At 41.7% G+C, this 18,408-nt stretch overlaps 1 protein-coding gene across 1 annotated transcript in view; it reads right to left on the bottom strand.

Annotated features, from left to right (window-relative positions):
* The window catches only part of LOC131895199 (carcinoembryonic antigen-related cell adhesion molecule 21-like), a 61,556-nt gene that overhangs the window by 36,559 nt on the left and 6,589 nt on the right, over positions 1-18,408 (bottom strand). Inside the window, exon 3 of the mRNA XM_059245650.1 lies at positions 9,305-9,580. Within this exon, the coding sequence (XP_059101633.1) occupies positions 9,305-9,580 (276 nt within the window). The remainder of the gene's footprint in view (positions 1-9,304; positions 9,581-18,408) is intronic.

The raw sequence follows: 18,408 nt of genomic DNA, 5'->3' as shown, positions 1-18,408 counted from the left end.
ACATAATACCACTACACATGATCATTTAATTAGATGCTCAAAAAGCCTTTGACAAAATCCAACACCCCTTTCATGACAAAGGTCTTGGGGAGATCAGGAATACATAGAACATTCCTAAGTGTAATACAGGCAATTTATAGCAAGCTGACAGCCAACATCAAATTAAATGAAGAGACTCAAACAATTCCACTAAAATCAGGAACAAGACAAAGATGTCTACTCTCCCCATATTTATTCAATATAGTACTTGAAGTTCTAGCTAGAGCCATAAGATCAAATGGGAAAGGAAGAAACCAAACTTTCCCTATTTGCAGATGATATTATAGTATACATGAGCGACCCTGAAATTTCTACCAGGAAACTCCTACAGCTGATAAACATCTTCCCACCTTTCTGTGGGAAGACTGATTAGGTGAGTTGAAGTGTGAGGGTTTTAGCAAGTGTCCTTTCCACCTCTCTGTGTTTCTAGGTTGGTTCTCCCTCTTCCTTCCAATCCCCGAATTCCATCAATTTCATCCAGGCAATCATGTGAAGCTGTGGGAATGTGAGACAGGGCAATAGTGATTTTGTGTGTTGAATATCCAGTGTTTCCATGGCTATATCTTTTTCTCAGGGTCTCAGTTGTGGCAGCCATGAATAAATCGCCTCTTGTGGTTGTGATCTAAGTGACAGAAGGCCCAGGCTATTGACTCTCAATGGACCAGCTCTTCTGCAGAGACCATGGTTTCTGCAGTGGGGTAGGAAAGCAAGACAGACCCTGTAAGACCCCATTCCCCTCTGCTTGGTGACTGTGGGGAACTCAGCCTCAACCTTGCAGAAACTCTGTTAGAACTGCACTGCAATCTAAGACATGCCCCACTCTCTTTCTCCACAGCAATCATATCTGTATGTGTCCTGAGGGTCATCTCAGGCTCACCTTCACATGTATATCCCTCCACTAATACCCTGCTTGTCTAAGCTCATCATGGACACATCCTAGAGGATGAAAACTATTGAATTACCAGGTTTGAAATTTTGCACCAGACCCCCCCCCCGTCTTTTTCTCTCTCCCATTTTTACTTAGTAGCCATGTTACAGTGATTTCACTTTTTGGATACCATGTGATTCCCAACATCTGTTAGGTATCAACGTCGTCCTCAACTCTTTACTCCTTGTTGTGAATATTTGGGGCTCAAACCTCACTACTCTGCTCAACAGTGATTATAATGCTAATGTTGACCCGGTGGTATGGTATTTATGATGTGGCTGGCCATGTATTTGTATCTGGCTTCATTTATATAATGAGTCTGTCATATAGAAATTATTTTCATTCAGATGATGAAAAACTGGAGCTTAAAGTGGTTTTCAAAAATTACTTAAATCTGTATGGTTAATCAGAGATAGACCTGGATACCTGGCTTTAAGGCTAACACTAGTGGTAGAAATAATTGTGGCTAACATTTTTTTCTTCCTGTTTGTGTGGTATTTTGCCAAAAAAGGTTACTTGATTATTATATTAAGTCTTTAAAAACTACTATGAGGCAGGTGAAGGATGTGATATAACCTAGCATCATAGAATCAGAGGCTGAGGCAGGAGGATTGTGGATTTGAGGCAAGTCTGGATTATATAATGAGACCCTTGACCCCCTAAAAGTTCTCCCAAGCTAGTAGAAGGAGAAAACTAAAGATGAAAATGAAGATAAACAAAACAGAGACTAGAGTAACTGCTAAGAAAGTGGATGCACCAAAAGTTGGTTCTTCAAAAATGATTAACAACATTAGCAACCTTTTCCAAGATTAACGTTGAAAAAAGGAGATGGATATTACTAAAATTTGAGGCCTCACCATCCATTCTCAAGATTATGAAGAATTTCAACAGTACTCAGTAGTTATATGCTAACTGTTTAGTGGCCTAGATGCAATGGACAAATTCCTACAAACCTGAATTCTTTAGAGATGTGAAAGAAACAAAATCGAATAGCAGTATAACCAATAAGGTTGAATCAACCAAAAATTGACAAAATTTCACAGATGTTGATGATAAAAACACTGAAACATGATAGAAGTCCAGCTTACTATAACAAAGGCCACACATGGAAACCCACAGCCAACATCATATTAAATGGGGAGATTGACCCTTTCTCTCTAAGATCAGGAAAAACACAGGATGCTGCTGTGACCACTTCTGTTCAAGAGACTCTTAAGAATGCTACACAGAGCCATTAGGTTAGACAATGAAATGAAGGTGCCCAATTATGAGGTGATAAAGATAGATAGATATATATATATACATATATATGTGTGTGTGTATATATATATGGATGTATATTATATATCTGTAGATGACAGTAACTTGTTCATAGAAAATCCTTAACATTGTACAGAAAGTTCTCAGAACTAAATGAGTAAAACTAGCAAAATTGTTGGCTAATGAAAAGAATATGCCCAAGTGAGATGTATTTCTGTATACTAATATTGACCATGAACAATTAGATTTTCATTTTTCCTGACAGTAGTGGAGCTTCAACCTAGGGCCTTGTGCATGCCTGGCAAGGGTTTAGCCCCTGAGCAACAGTCCCAGCCTTAACAGTGAACAACTGGAAAGGAAATGAAGAAAATATTTATTTATGAAAGTGCTGTGGTATGGTCTGTATGTCAAGTGTGTTGCTGATTGGTCAGTAAATAAATCACTGATTGGCCATTGGCTAGGCAGGAAGTATAGGCGGGACAAGGAAAAGAATTCTGGGAAGTGGAAGGCTGAGAGAGAGACATTGCCATCCGCCATCAGGACAAGGAAGATGTAAGGTACCAGTAAGCCATGAGCCATGTGGCAAAGTAAAGATTAATAGAAATGGGCTAAATATAAGAGTAAGAGCTAGACAATGACAGGCCTACGCTAATGGCCAAGCAGTTTAAATAATGTAAGAGTTTGTGTGTTTATTTTATAAGTGGGCTCTGGGACTGGCGGGACTTGGTGGCGGGAGCTGGAGAAAAGTTCTCCAGCTACAAATGGCGTCCAACGTGGTGGCAAGAGTTTCCACCTAAAAACTTAGAAAAAAGATTCTAAAACGGAACTAAAAACAGCTTCCTAATTGTCTCTCTCAAATAAGCGGCAGCTGCCGGTTTGAGCTACTGGCGGGTTCCTAGCGTGCGCTCTCGACCTGCAGTATGGTGGGAATGAGGCCTCTGCAAGTAGCACATTAAACTGTGTGGTGGATTTAGCCTTTGCTAGTACAAAACAAAAAAAGAGGTTTCTGGGCTACACGCTACTTTGGTAAAAGTGTAGACCCACTATTTCTGAGAGTTACGGCTCCCAGAGCTGGCGGAAAGCGGACCACCGCCATGTTGGGAAGCTGAAGTGGGCGGAGCCAGCAGCCACTGCGCCGTTTCAGGCTTAGAAGGCTGCAGTTTAAAAGAAACAGGCTCAAGCTAATATAAAAAAATAAGCCACGTAAAGATGGCTACCACACAAAGAATCTGGATTATGTTCTCTTTGATATTTGTAACTGCAGAAAAACATTTGATTGTAAAAGCTGTTGAGTTATGCCAAAATGTATATTTTAAAGGTACCTTGACTTCAAAATTTGGATATAAGAATATGTTGCTTTGGAAAAGAGTCTCTGCTCTTGTTTCCACAGAAAGCCAGAGACCATGGATTTGTTCCAGATTAAGATACATCAGGTTTGACCAGCCAAGACCCCCTGAAAGGTCTCCAATGACACCATGGCCCAGATGATTCAACATCCAGAATGGTTTCAAGTCAACTGGCTCAGATATACAGCCTCACGGACTACTCCATGATCCTAAAATTTTCTTTCTGTCTCCAGAAGATACAGCGCCCCCCTCCAGCAGGAAGTAGTAAGAGAAGCTACGCCCAAATTCCCAAATATACCAAGCTGGCTTTAGAGATGGAATTGGCTCACTCCCCCTCTAAACCCAGACATATTGCTCAAAAAAAAAAAATGGTTAAGAGATTCTTGTGTCCCAAATCAGAAGAGCCCTCTGGTGTGGGACAGAGAAAAAACAATATTTTTATTTAAATCAGGTTGATTATAAATACAATCTCTTTCTAAAACAAAAAGGGGGATAGTTTAGATATGATAGGATAAAAGGGTAGATTAATGAACCTACTTTTAAAGAGTAACAACTTGTTTAAAATGTTTTACATTGCTATAGATTTTAGTTTATTGATACAAATTTAAACTTAATTTTGTTATACTGTATATATATTTCTATTCTTGTTTGAGATATTATGTTTATGTAACTCATTTAAAATTGTAATGGATAATTAAAAAATAGATTAATAGTTAGTCATCTATAATATTTGTAGCCATGTTAGTTAAGTCTTCTAGGTATACATAGATATATTTCAGATAGATAGGTAGTCTTCAAACACTTCAAAGACCTACAGAATATGGCATTTAAAATGTTTTAAAAGTTTAGACTTTTTGGACAATGAGACATGTCTGCTCCTGACAGCACCGATTTACTTCAGAGAGGAGGATGGGCATCGAAGACACTCCATATGGAGTTTATCTTCACCTTGACAAAAATAGCCATTTGGGCAAGAAACTGTTCTTGCCTGGACTGCTTGATCAACTGGACATGCAGGACCCATAGAAAGATGACCACTGAACTTTGCTTGACAAAACGGTCCTTCAGGTTCCTGCTTTGCAAAGAAAACTGCCAGACATTCTACAAGACACAGAAAAAAGTGAATAAGAGACTCTAGGCCTGTGGGCTGAAGACAGATGCCCCAACTTTACAAGAAAACTTTGCATGACTGTCCAGGCTCAGCTGTCTCTGTCTACCCTGCAAGACTCCCAAAAGTTGCTTGCATCCTTCTCCCATTTCTCAGGCAGTGTTATATCCTTCTGAGGTCTTTGATGTGGTTAAAGACTAGATACTTACAATTTTCCTTAGTTATAATAAAAGATAAGTTAGATATCAAACCTTAAACTTACAAATATAAGATAGATAGGATCTCTTCTTTAATATTGTAACTGTAATTCTTGCTTGATAATTGTTTTGTTATATGTAATTTTACTATGTTAAAGTTAAAACCTTCCTTTTTAAGAAAAGAAAAAGGGGAAGTGCTGTGGGATGGTCTGTATGTCAAGTGTGTTGCTGATTGGTCAGTAAATAAATCACTGATTGGCCATTGGCTAGGCAGAAAGTATAGGCGGGACAAGGAGAAGAATTCTGGGAAGTGGAAGGCTGAGGGGGAGACACTGCCAGCCGCCACCATGACAAGCCGCATGGGAAGGTCCCGGTAAGCCACAAGCCATGTGGCAAAGTAAAGATTAATAGAAATGGGCTAAATATAAGAGTAAGAGCTAGACAATGACAGGCCTATGCTAATGGCCAAGCAGTTTAAATAATGTAAGAGTTTGTGTGTTTATTTTATAAGTGGGCTCTGGGACTGGCGGGACTTGGTGGCGGGAGCTGGAGAAAAGTTCTCCAGCTACATGAAAGCACCAAAAAGAATAAAATACTTAGAATTAACTCCTCCAAGGAGATAAAAGACTTGCACTCAGCAAATTTCCAAATAAGAGATGATGAAAGAAGACAAGAAATGACAGCCATTAGGTTTGATGGGTTGGAAGACTTAATCTCATTATTACTGTTGTTCTGCAGTACTGGGATTGAACCCAGGGCTTTGTGCATGGTAAGCAATGCTCTACTATTGAGCTGTATTCTAAGGTCTGCCTTTTAATGTTTATTTAGAAACAGGATGTCACTAAATTAACCAGGCTGGCCTGAATGGTTGTGGTAGGCACTTTTTTAAAAAAAAAATTATAATTTAATTTAATTTTACATATCAGCCACGGATTCCCTTATTTTTCCCCCTTCCACCCCCCCACGCCTTCCTCCCAGCCCACCCCTCATTCCCCTCTCCTCCAGGGCAAAGACTCCCCTGGGGATTGAGTTTAGCCTGGTAGATTCAGTCCAGGCAGGTCCAGTCCCCTCCTCCCAGGCTGAGCCAAGTGTCCCTGTATAAGCCACAGGTTCCAAAGAGCCAGCTCACACACTGAGGACAGGTCCTGGATCCAGTGCCTGGATGCCTCCCAAACAGATCAAGCTAATCAAATGTCTCACTTATCCAGAGGGCCTGATCCAGTTGGGGGCTCCTCAGCTATTGGTTCATAGTCCATGTGTTTCCATTCGTTTGGCTAATTGTCCCTGTGCTTTTTCCAATCTTGGTCTCAACAATTCTCACTCATACAAACCCTCCTCTTTCTCGCCATTTGGACTCCTGGAGCTCCACCTGGGGCCTGGTCAGGGATCTCTGCATCTGGTTTCCTCAGTCATTGGATGAGGTTTCTAGCATGAGAATTAGGGTGTTTGGCCACCCTATTACCAGAGTAGGTCAGTTTGGACTTTCTCTCGACCATTGCCAGTAGTCAATTACTCCTCCCTCAGCTTCTTGAGTGGCTGGAATTATAGGCATGAGCCAGCTTGTCTGAAAGACTTTTTTTAATAGATGACAATATCACTGAATGTAGTCTATCAGTTCTATGCACATCAGATCAAAACCTCAGTGGCATTTTGCACAGAAATAGCAAAGTCCATTCTAGCTGTCCTGGAACTCACTATAAAGATCAGGCTGGCCTCAAACTTCCAGAGATCCATCCACCTGTCTCTACTCCCAAGAGCTGGAGTTAGAGGCAAGTACCATACCTGGCTTTAAAAGTATCTTGAAAAAGAAAAAGGAATAAAATTGCAGGACATTCTGCATGATTTCATAATTTTAGTACAAAGCTGCAACAATCAAAATAGTCTACTGCTGACATAAAGGCAGACATAAAGATCAGTGAAATAGAATCGGAAAGTCCAGAATTGCTCATGCACACTGGCCATGATTAAATTAAAGATTAGTTGATACAATCAATATATGTGTTTATGGGGCACAGTTTTGCATATATATTATCATGTGTGTCAGATCTGAGTAGTAGGCATATCCACCATTTCATCTGTCACTTTTTCTGTTTGTTACAAACATTCATTTCTGCTGGATCTTTTGAATTACTAGGTGTGAAACAGAGTTGCCCTATTGAGTTACAGAACTTGGAAGGCATTCTTGCTGTCCATCTGACCTTCTGTGACCAGATGAGTTTTAATCAGGCTGCTAAGATTGTTCAAGAATGGAGGAATAATCAGTTAAACAAGGGATGTTGGGAAAATGGGATATCCAGGTAAAAGAATGAAGTTAAGCCTTCACCTAACAACATATAAAATCAACTCTAAATGGATCAAAGACCTAAAATGGATCAGAGCTGAAAGTCATCAGACTTTTAGGAGACAGGATGAAAGCACTTTGAAATTAGATTTCGAATGGTGTCTTTGTTATGATGCCAGATGCATCTTATGGGCCTTTTGGCTGCTTATATGTCTCCACAGAACATGCATGTTTGGTACCTGAGGAGGACAGAAGAGGGTGTTGAATTCCTTGAAACTTAGTTACAGACAGTAATAAGCTGCCATGTGGGTGCTGGTCATTGAATGCCTGTCCTTTGGAAGAGCTGCTAGGGCTCTTAATTATTGAGCTAATCTCTCCAGTCCCAAATGTATATTTGGTTTATGGAACTGGAGAGATAGCTCAATAGTTACACATCAAACACACACACACACATACTACTACTACTACTACTACTACTACTACTACTACTACACACCACAAATAAATAGTTATCAGAAAAAAGAGTCTTGTACAAGGAGGTCATGCTGCAAATGTGAGCATGAGGATAAGAAACTCAATGTAATGGCCACCAAGATGGCTCAGTTGGTAAGCTGCCTACCATACTGCCTCCCGGTACCTAATCCCAACTGCCACAAAGAAAAAAAATGCAAAGAGATGACCAGCCACACTATTGGAGGCCCATGAACTGTAGACTAATAACTATGGAGCCCCCATGGGACTGGACTAGGCCCTCTGGATACAGAAGACAGTCGTTTGGCTCGAACTGTTTGGGTGGCACCTGGGCAGGGAGATCGGGATCCATCCCTGGTGCATGGGCAGGCTTTTGGGTTGCAGTGCCTGTGGAATGATGCTTGTGCAGCCTTGGTACAGTGGGAAGAGGCTTGGACCTGCCTAGGCTCAGTGTGCCAGGCTCTGCTGACTCCCCATGGGAGACCTTGATTTGGGAGATGTGCTGGGAGGGGGAAGAAGGGAGGAGTTGGGATCTGTGGGTGGTATGTAAAGTGAGTAGAAAATTTCTTAATAAAGAAAAATGAAAAAAAAGAAAAAGAAAAAATGCACAAACATATGTGGGCCAGTGAAATGGCTTAGCAGATAATGGGCTTGCTCACCCGCCTGAGTTCCATCCCCTGCCCATGGAGAACTGGCTCCCACAAATTGTACTCTGACATCCACACACTAGGTGTGGAACACCCACACAAAATAATAAACAAGCAAACGTGTAAGAAACTCAATACAGGTCTTTTCTATCTATGGATTTTATATTTGGAGATCGAAACCTTGGAAACAAACTACTTGGGAAAGTCTCTCTACAGCGAAAAATGTGTATTTTCCTCCTATCATTGTCCTGTACTCAACACAATAAGACTAGTGTCTATGCAGTATTCATTCTAGATATAGAAAATAATCTAAAGATAATCTGAATGTGTGGAAGGACATATAGAGTAACATGAATATTTTACTAGATTCTGAGGGTTGACTGTGTGACTGACTCAGACCCTAAACTCTTAATCACTTTGCATTTCTATTTGCTATATTGACATCTATTGTTGTTAATATTGACCAGGTCTCACAATGTAATCTGGGTTAGCCTTGTACTTCTTTTTTTTAATTAAGAGATTTTTCTATTCCTTTTACATACCAAACACAGATTCCCCTGTCCTCCCTCCTCCTGCCCCCCAGCCTTCCTCCTCATAAAACCCCCCATTTCCACCTTCTCCAAGGCAAGGTCTCCCATGGGGACTAAGCAGAGCCTGGTACATTCAGTTGAGTGGCCTTATACTTCTATGCCTCCTGCTTCATGCTCTCACTCTTTTGAGACAGGGTCTCACTATGTAGCTCTGGCTAACCTGAAACTGGCTACAAAGACCAGGGTGGTTGGGAACTCATAGAGATCCAACTGTCTCTGCCTCTGATGTGCTGGGGGTTAAAGGCATGCAGCACTGTGCTCAGCTTGCTTAGTATGTTATTATGAGATTAACATGCATCCATCACCAAGCTGGCTGTATTTGTATCTTGAACCATGTTTTTTCTCCTTGTGAGTTTGACCCATTCTGTATTCTGTTGATAAAAAAACTGCCCCCATCCCCAACACTATGGAGTAAGAATGGAGCAGAGATCACTCACCTATTATGTTCAGAGTGATGCGGTCACTCCTCTTGTTAACAAATCCCTTGGTTACCTCACACTGATAGTCCCCTGAATTCTCACTCCTGGCAGGGTCTATTTGGAGGGTGCTGTTGTTCGGGGACAGCATCATCTTATTTGTGATTCTCAGACGCTGAGAGTTGAAGAGCCAATGGATGGAGATATCCGTGTCATTTGACAAGCAGGTCAGGAATATAGACGTCAGGTCTTTGACTGTGGTGTTGGTGACTTGGATGGAGGGTAGAGTCACTGGATCTGTGGATAAATAGTGAAGGGGAACAGCTGAGAGTCCTTCACCCTCAGAGATCTCATCCAGCTCACAGGGCCCATAGAATGAAGTGGTCCTCTGCAAGATCACATGTTTGGGTTCAAGATATGTTCTGTAAGGAGAGAGCTGAATCTTATTCCTACCAAGATCACCCACAGTGACCCTAACTCAGGGTATTTTTGTAGATTCCACACTGCATGCCTCTTCAGCCCGCATGTCCAGAAATCTCATGGTTGGGGGTATATATTTCCTAATGATTTTTGTGGGAATTCTTGCTCACACTTTTGGTAACTGTGAACGGTCAGGTCCCTCTTTTATGAAATAGCCTTTTGTTTGTCTTTTATTAAATAATTTGTCATGGGGTTAAGATGGCCCACGTAATCTTAAAGGTGTTAAAGCCTAGACCTAGGACTGGGAGAAATTCCTGACTGAAGAATTTCTGTTTGTATTGTATTTCCTGCCCCATGGATATGGATTAAATACTACAGAGAAGAAGTGAATAATCACAGTGCTGACCAAAGCCTGCCACTCTAATCCTCAGTACTGATTTTTTTGAGACTGGGTCTCAATGTACAGTCCTAGCTTGCTTGGAACTTGTAGACCAGGCTGGCCTCAAACTCACACTATCTACCCTCCTCTCCCTCCTCAGTGCTGGTATCAAAGATGTGTGCCACCACACTCAGCTGACATTTGTTTTTTGAACCTTGAGAAGAGTAAGCAAAAGAACATCATCAATTGTCAGTGACATGGTTCACCCTGACTCAGAACAGGGCTCCCAGGCACCTTCTCCACCTACTCTTCTCATCCCATGGAGTCAGAACTGAGCCAGCCACCCCACCAGTGAGACAGAAACAGACCTGGGAGCCAAGGTCTATTCCCGTCTATGGGGAATTTTCTCCTCCAATTTGGAGAAAAAGTTGAAAAGTTGAAAGCCCTAAAAGTTCCTTGTGGGTCATGGAGGTCATAAAATGAAAATAGAGGACAGGGAAGTTTGTGTTAGGCACAGAAAGAAATTATTGACCTTGAGGCTCTCCTAACCATGGACACTCCCTCTTACAACCAAAGGATTTCCAAGACTGGGAGAACCTCCTCCTCACATTGCAAGCTCCATCTCTATCAGGCAGAAATCAGAGAACAAGGAGGCTTGGGGGAAGACTGAGTTTTGCTTGTTCCCATAGACGTGAACTGGAAATTAAATGCTTCTGCATCTTCCCAGAAAGCCAAAGGACTCCACTCCAAACCTGGTGATGATATTTCAGAGATCCACTTACTAAGGACTGTAATGTTCTTGACTGTGGTCTTATTGAGGACAGTGACAGTTATAGACTAGGCAGGTATAAGATCTGCTATTATTAGTATTGATGTTGGGAATAAAGTGTTCTTGGGAGGATGACTGGAGCTCTCCATTGACAAACCAAGAGTACTGTGCAGGTGGGTTAGCATCTGTGTGGCAGGAGAGGCTGAGGTTTGTTCTTGAATGGAAATGAATATTTGAGAGGTATATGATTGGAATAAATGGACCACTGGAGAAAACATATTAAAAGACATGTTATGTCAACAGTGGTAAGGGGAAATCCTGGTTTGTTTAAGGACATAGTATTTCTTTCAGCTGTGCTTAAACCTTAGTTGAACAGGTCCTACCCAGAGCTGAGGTCAGATTAGTAGAAGAATTTTCATGCAGCATGCACAAGGCCTGATCTATCTCAAGCACAGCACACAAACATACCCTCTGCACACTCATGTGTACACTGAACCTGAGTCTGACATGTCCCCTGTTTCCATCACCCTCAACCTCTCTAGGCAGGAGAAGTCCCTGCAGCCCATTCAAGCTCAATGCTGGGCCTGTCTACATGTGCTTGGGCTGGGACAGGATGCCCTGACAGCCTAGGTATCTGTATGGTACGTCTGTGTCATGAATCCAAGGGGACTGGGACCAAGTGTGGTAGGTCTAGCCCTGTGTATTTAGACAGTTGGGCCAGGATGAAACAGAAAATACTTACAAGTGATGTTCAGAGTGAATGGGTCACATGGGAGTCCCTCACTGGGTTCCAGGTTCATATTCATAGGGTCCTGTGTCAGTCCTCACAACACTGAGTAAAGTGAGAGTCCTGTTGTCCTCAGACAGCTTCAGCCTGTCCTCTTCTGAGAGGCTTTGGCCATTTATCCTCCACAGGTAGGCTGTTTTCGAATCTTAGTCCTCACCCTCCATGGGACTGGAATTGTTGGTTGTGATGTTGGGCTTGGGTGGAGGTGCTGTGCTAACCACAGAGAGATGATTGTTGTGTGTGGTACTTCTGATTCTTTTAAAAGCTTCTTACAACCAGAGATATTTTCGTAACTCCCAGGCAACCCAGATCCTTAAAGAATCATTCAGGAAGCAAATTACAGGCAGATGGAGTGGCCGAGTGCTCAAAGATAATGGGGCCTCCTGTGCTGTATATGGTAGAAGCAAGGACTTTCTCATGAGAGAACTGAGCTTCAATGTTTGGTGATGGTCAGACTCAAGAATGAGAGACCTCATTCTATTTCCTGGTCCTCACTGACCCATTGCCTCTCTTGAGACACAAGGTTCGAGTCCCTCTAGCCACACTGACCTCCCCTGCTGTGTGTAGACCAGAGCCCTCCCAGCCTTTGCTATTCAGGGCTGTCCTACAGATAGCTTATGATTAGTTTTCCCATTGAGCTTCCCTGAGAAACCTGATAGCCTGTCAGAGATCTCACAGAGCTCAGGTGAACTGAGCTGCAATATGGCGATATTGTGTTCCCCAAAATATTGTGAACCCTAATAAACTTATCTGAGGTCAGAGAACAGAACAGCCACTAGATACAGAGGCCAGAAAATGGTGGCACTCACGCCTTTAATCTTATCACTTGGGAGGCAGAGATCCATCTGGATCTCTGTGAGTTTAAAGACACACTGCAACAGCCAAGCATGGTGACTCACACCTTTAATCCCAGGAAGTGATGGCAGAAAGCAGAAATGTATATAAGGCGTGAAAACTAGGAACTAGGCCGGTTAAGCTCAGGCTTTTGAGAAGCAGTTCAGCTGAGATCCATTTGGATAAGGACTCAGAGACCTCCAGTCTGAGGAAACAGCATCAGCTGAGGAACTGGCAAGGTGAGGTGGCTTTGGCTTATTCTGCTTCTCTGATCTTCCATTGTTTATCCCAATACCTGGCTTCAGGTTTGTTTTTATTAATAAGACCATCTAAGATTCATGCTACATCTGGTGCCCAACTTGTCGGGTACAAATTCTTGAAAAAGCTACTTGCCTGTGGCCTTGTGGGCTCCAGCTCAGACCTGAACTACACTTAGCTGGTTGTGGTGGTGCACACTGGTTGGATTTACTGAAGGAGGCAGAGGCAGGAGGATCCCAAGTTTGAGACCAGCCTAGGAGGTTGGCTAAGGAGAAGCTCCGGCTGGCTGGGGCCCAGCCACAAACAGTGGCAGCGGGACCATGGAGGCAGCAGCTGCTGCTCTAAGTTGCTGGCTTCTTCTCATCATGTTGGTGACTGCGGTGATGCTGCTACCTGGGATGAAGGGTTTATCGATGCTTGTTCAGAGAATTGCCCAGACCATCACGTTACAAGAAAGCATCAGCAAAGCTCAGTTTGGAAAAGTTTGGCAAGACAAATGGTGGGGAGAAATTGCTGTGAAGATTTTCTCTTCTAGGGAAGAACGTTCATGGTTCCAAATGACATACATTTATCAGACTGTGATTGCTCCAAACCACAGAGGAGGCACACACACAAAAAAATCTGCAGGGAACCCTGGCCATGACTAACAGCAACTTTGAAATCTTCAAATCTTCAAAAGAATGATGGGACCCCACAACGATGAATCCACAAGGACTATGTATGGTAAAGCCATTAAGCTGATTAACAACATGGAAAGATTGACTTTAGACTGCAAACTACTAAGGACAATTTCGAGATGGCCAGCTGAGATGATCCAGCCTGACAGACTACTTGAACAAGGACTTTAGACAAGCCCTGCACTTTCCCATTATGCAGAGATTGGACAAATGATACAGCTAAATATCTCAGGACTTGATAATTAACCCAAAATTTTCTTTTCAGGATTCCCTAAAGACATCTTCACCCCCAAGAAGCAGGAAGTAGTTTAAAGAAAACGATGCCCATCTTCCCAAGTGGTGGGGTGGGTAGTTTTTTTGGTTGTTTAATGAGTTATGGATATTGTCACTGTTTATGATGGTTGGTTACAAGTTGTTAATTGTTAATGGTCAGAAAAAAAGCTGAACAAGAAGATTAGATTCAGAGTTTTTGTTTAAAAAAAAAGAAAACAGAAAAAAGAGAATATAGATATGAGGTAGATCATTGAATCTACTCTGAGAATAGAGATAAAGAAAGAATAGGATAAATGGGTAGATCATTGAATCAACTCTAAAAAGAAATAGGGGGAAATACAAAAATGACAAAAGGTAGACTATTGAATCTATTATGAAAAGAAAAAAGAGAATATGGATATGATAAGATAAAAAGGTCAATTATTGAATCTACTTTTTAAAAGGAACTACTTGTTTTAGATAGGATAAGTAATGAAATTTTTTGTCTAAATTTATCAAATGTTAATGGACTAGACATTGTTAATGTATATAATGGAGTGTTTTGTCTGAATCTGTCAAATGGTAATGGACTAGACATTGTTAATGTAATTCTTGACTGTATATATTGTATATACTTATTGGATATAGTTTTTCTTGTATTAGTTATAAGCATTTTTTAAATTTTAGACAAAAAAGGGGAAATGTGGTGATATTGTGTTTCCCAAAATATTGTGCACCCTAATAAACTTATCTGGAGTCAGGGAACAGAACAACCACTAGATAGACATAGAGGCCGGAAAATGGGGGCACACACACCTTTAATCCTACCACTTGGGAGGCAGAGATCCATCTGCATATCTGTGAGTTTAAAGCCACACTGGAAACAGCCAGGCATGGTGACTCATGCCTTTAATCCCAGGAAGTGATGGCAGAAAGCAGAAAGGTATATAAGGTGTGAGGAAATAGAGGGGTTAAGCTTTTAGGTTTTTTTTTTATTATTATTATTTTTTTTTAATTTTTATTTTGCAATACAATTTAGTTCTACATATCAGCCACAGATTCCCTTGTTCTCCCCCCTCCCGCCCCCCTCACCTTCCCCCCAGCCCGCCCCCCATTCCAATCTCCTCCAGGGTAAAGCCTTCCCCACAGACTGAGATCAACCTGGTAGACTCAGTCCAGGTAGGTCCAGTCCCCTCCTCCCATGCCGAGCCAAGGGACCCTGCATAGGCCCCAGGTTTCAAACAGCCAACTCATGCAATGAGCACAGGACCCGGTCCCACTGCCTGGATGCCTCCCAAACAGATCAGGCCAATCAACTGTCTCACCCACTCAGAGGGCCTGATCCAGTTGGTGACCCCTCAGCCATTGGTTCATATTTCATGTGTTTCCGTTTGTTTGGCTATTTGTCTCTGTGCTTTATCCGACCTTGGTCTCAACAATTCTCGCTCATATAAACCCTCCTCATTCTCGCTAATTGGACTCCCAGAGATCCACCTGGGGCCTAGTCATGGATCTCTGCATCCAGATCCCTCAGTAGTTGGATGAGGTTTCTAGCACGACAATTAGGGTGTTTGGCCATCCCATCACCAGAGTAGGTCAGTTCGGACTGTCTCTCGACCATTGCCAGCAGTCTGTTGTGGGGGTATCTTTGTGGATTTCTGTGGGCCTCTCCAGCACTTTGTTTCTTCCTATTCTCATGTGGTCTTCATTTACCATGGTCTCCTATTCCTTGTTCTCCCTCTCTGTTGTTGATCCAGCTGGGATCTCCCACTCACCCAAGACTCTTTCCCTCGACCCTCGCCCTTCACTACCCCCACTCATGTCCAGGCTGTTCATGTAGATCTCATTCCATTTCTCTGTCGTTGGGCGATCCCTGTGTCTTTCTTGGGGTCCTGTTTTCCAGGTAGCCTGCCTGGTGATGTGAGTAGCAGTCCAGTCATCCTTGTTCCACATCTAGTATCCTGTTATGAGTGAGTACATACCATGTTTGTCTTTCTGAGTCTGGGATACCTCACTCAGGATGATTTTTTCTAGATCCATCCATTTGTCTGCAAACCTCATGATGTCATTGTTTTTCTCTGCTGAGTAGTATTCCATTGTGTATATGTACCACATTTTGTTTATCCATTCTTCAGTTGAAGGGCATCTAGGTTGTTTCCATGTTCTGGCTATTACAAACAACGCTGATATGAACATAGCTGTACAAGTGCTCTTGTGGTGTGGTTGAGCATTCTTTGGGTATATGCCCAAGAGTGGTATAGCTGGATCTTGGGGGAGATGGATTCCCAATTTTCTAAGAAAGCGCCATATTGATTTCCAAAGTGGTTGTACAAGCTTGCATTCCCACCAGCAGTGGAGGAGAGATCCCCTAGCTCCACATCCTCTCCAGCATAAGGTGTCTTCAGTGTTTTTGATCTTAGCCATTCTGACAGGCGTAAGGTGGTATCTCAGAGTTGTTTTGATTTGCATTTCCCTGATGATTAGGGATGTTGAGCAATTCCTTAAATGTCTTTCAGCCATTTGAGTTTCCTCTGTTGAGAATTCTCTGTTTAGTTCTATAGCCCATTTCTTAATTGGACTGTTGGGCATTTTGATGTCTAATTTCTTGAGTTCCTTATATATTCTGGATATCAGTCCTCTGTCAGATGTGGGATTGGTGAAGATCTTTTCCCATTCTGTAGGTTGTCGCTTTGCTTTGTTGACCGTATCCTTTGCCCTACAAAAGCTTCTTAGTTTCAAGAGGTCCCATTGATTGATTGTTTCTCTCAGTGTCTGTGCTACTGGTGTTCTATTTAGAAAGTGGTCTCCTATGCCAATGTGTTCAAGACTACTTCCTACTTTCTCTTCTAGCAGGTTCAGAGTAGCTGGATTTATGTTGAGGTCCTTGATCCACTTGGACTTAAGCTTTGTGCACGGTGATAGATATGGATCTATTTGCAGCCTTCTACATGTTGATATCCAGTTTTGCCAGCACCATTTGTTGAAGATGCTTTCTTTTTTCCATTGTGCACTTTTGGCTTCTTTGTCAAAAATTATTTGTTCATAGGTGTGCGGATTAATGTCAGGGTCTTCAATTCGATTCCATTGGTCCACATGTCGGTTTTTATGCCAGTACCAAGCTGTTTTTATTACTGTAGCTCTATAGTACAGCTTGAAGTCAGGGATCGTGATGCCTCCAGAGGTTGTGTTATTGTACAGGATTCTTTTGGCTATCCTGGGTTTTTTGTTTTTCCATATGAAGTTGAGTATTATTCTTTCCAGGTCTGTGAAGAATTGTGTTGGTATTTTGATGGGGATTGCATTGAATCTGTAGATTGCTTTTGGTAAGATTGCCATTTTTACTATGTTAGTTCTGCCTATCCATGAGCATGGGAGATCTTTCCATTTTCTGACATCTTCTTCAATTTCTTTTTTCAGGGACTTAAAGTTCTTGTCATATAGGTCCTTCACTTGCTTGGTTAGTATTACCCCAAGGTATTTTATGTCATTTGTGGCTATAGTAAAGGGTGATGTATCTCTGATTTCCTTCTCCGCTTTTTTATCCATTGCATATAGGAGGGCTACTGATTTTTTGGAGTTGATCTTGTATCCTGCTATGTTGCTGAAGGTGTTTATAAGCTGTATCAGTTCCTTGGTGGAATCTTTGGGGTTGCTCAAGTATACTATCATGTCATCTGCAAATAGGGAAAGCTTGACTTCTTCCTTTCCAATTTGTATCCCCTTAATCTCCTTATGTTGTCTTATTGCTCTGGCTAGAACTTCAAGTACTATATTGAATAAGTATGGGGAGAGCGGACAGCCTTGCCTCGTTCCTGATTTTAGTGGAATTGCTTTGAGTTTCTCTCCATTTAATTTGATGTTGGCTGTTGGCTTGCTGTAAATTGCCTTTATTATGTTTAGGTATGTTCCCTGTATTCCTGATCGCTCCAAGACCTTTATCATGAAGGGGTGTTGGATTTTGTCAAATGCCTTTTCTGCATCTAGTGAGATGATCATGTGGTTTTTTTCTTTGAGTTTGTTTATATGGTGTATCACATTGACCGACTTTCGTATGTTGAACCATCCTTGCATCCCTGGAATGAATCCTACTTGATCATGGTGGATAATTGTTTTGATGTGGTCTTGGAGTCTGTTTGCCAGTATTTTATTGAGTATTTTTGCATCAATGTTTATGAGGGAGATCGGTCTGTAGTTCTCTTTCTTTGTTGTATCCTTGTTTGGTTTGGGAATCAGGGTAATTGTAGCCTCATAGAAGGAGTTTGGTAATGTTCCTTCTGTTTCTATTGTATGGAACAATTTAGAGAGTATTGGTATTAACTCTTCTTTGAAGATCTGGTAGAATTCTGCACTGAAACCATCTGGTCCTGGGCTTTTTTTGCTTGGGAGACTTTTAATGACTGTTTCTATTTCGTTAGGGGTTATTGGACTATTTAAATAGTTTATCTGGTCTTGATTTAATTTAGGTATGTGGTACCTATCCAGAAAATTATCCATTTCTTTTAGGTTTTCCAGTTTTGTGGAATAGAGGTTTTTGAAGTATGACCTGATGATTCTCTGGATTTCCTCAATGTCTGTTGTTATGTCCCCCTTTTCATTTCTGATTTTGTTGATTTGGATGCTCTCTCTCTGTCTTTTGGTTAGTTTGGATAAGGGCTTGTCTATCTTGTTGATTTTCTCAAAGAACCAACTCTTTGTTTCATTAATTTTTTGTATTGTTCTCTTTGTTTCTATTTTATTGATTTCAGCTCT

The sequence above is a fragment of the Peromyscus eremicus genome, chromosome 1 (genome assembly GCF_949786415.1).
Source record: "Peromyscus eremicus chromosome 1, PerEre_H2_v1, whole genome shotgun sequence".
Classification (NCBI taxonomy): Eukaryota; Metazoa; Chordata; class Mammalia; order Rodentia; family Cricetidae; genus Peromyscus; species Peromyscus eremicus.
Note: the sequence above shows the minus strand (reverse complement) of the source record. Positions and strands in the feature narration are given on the sequence as shown.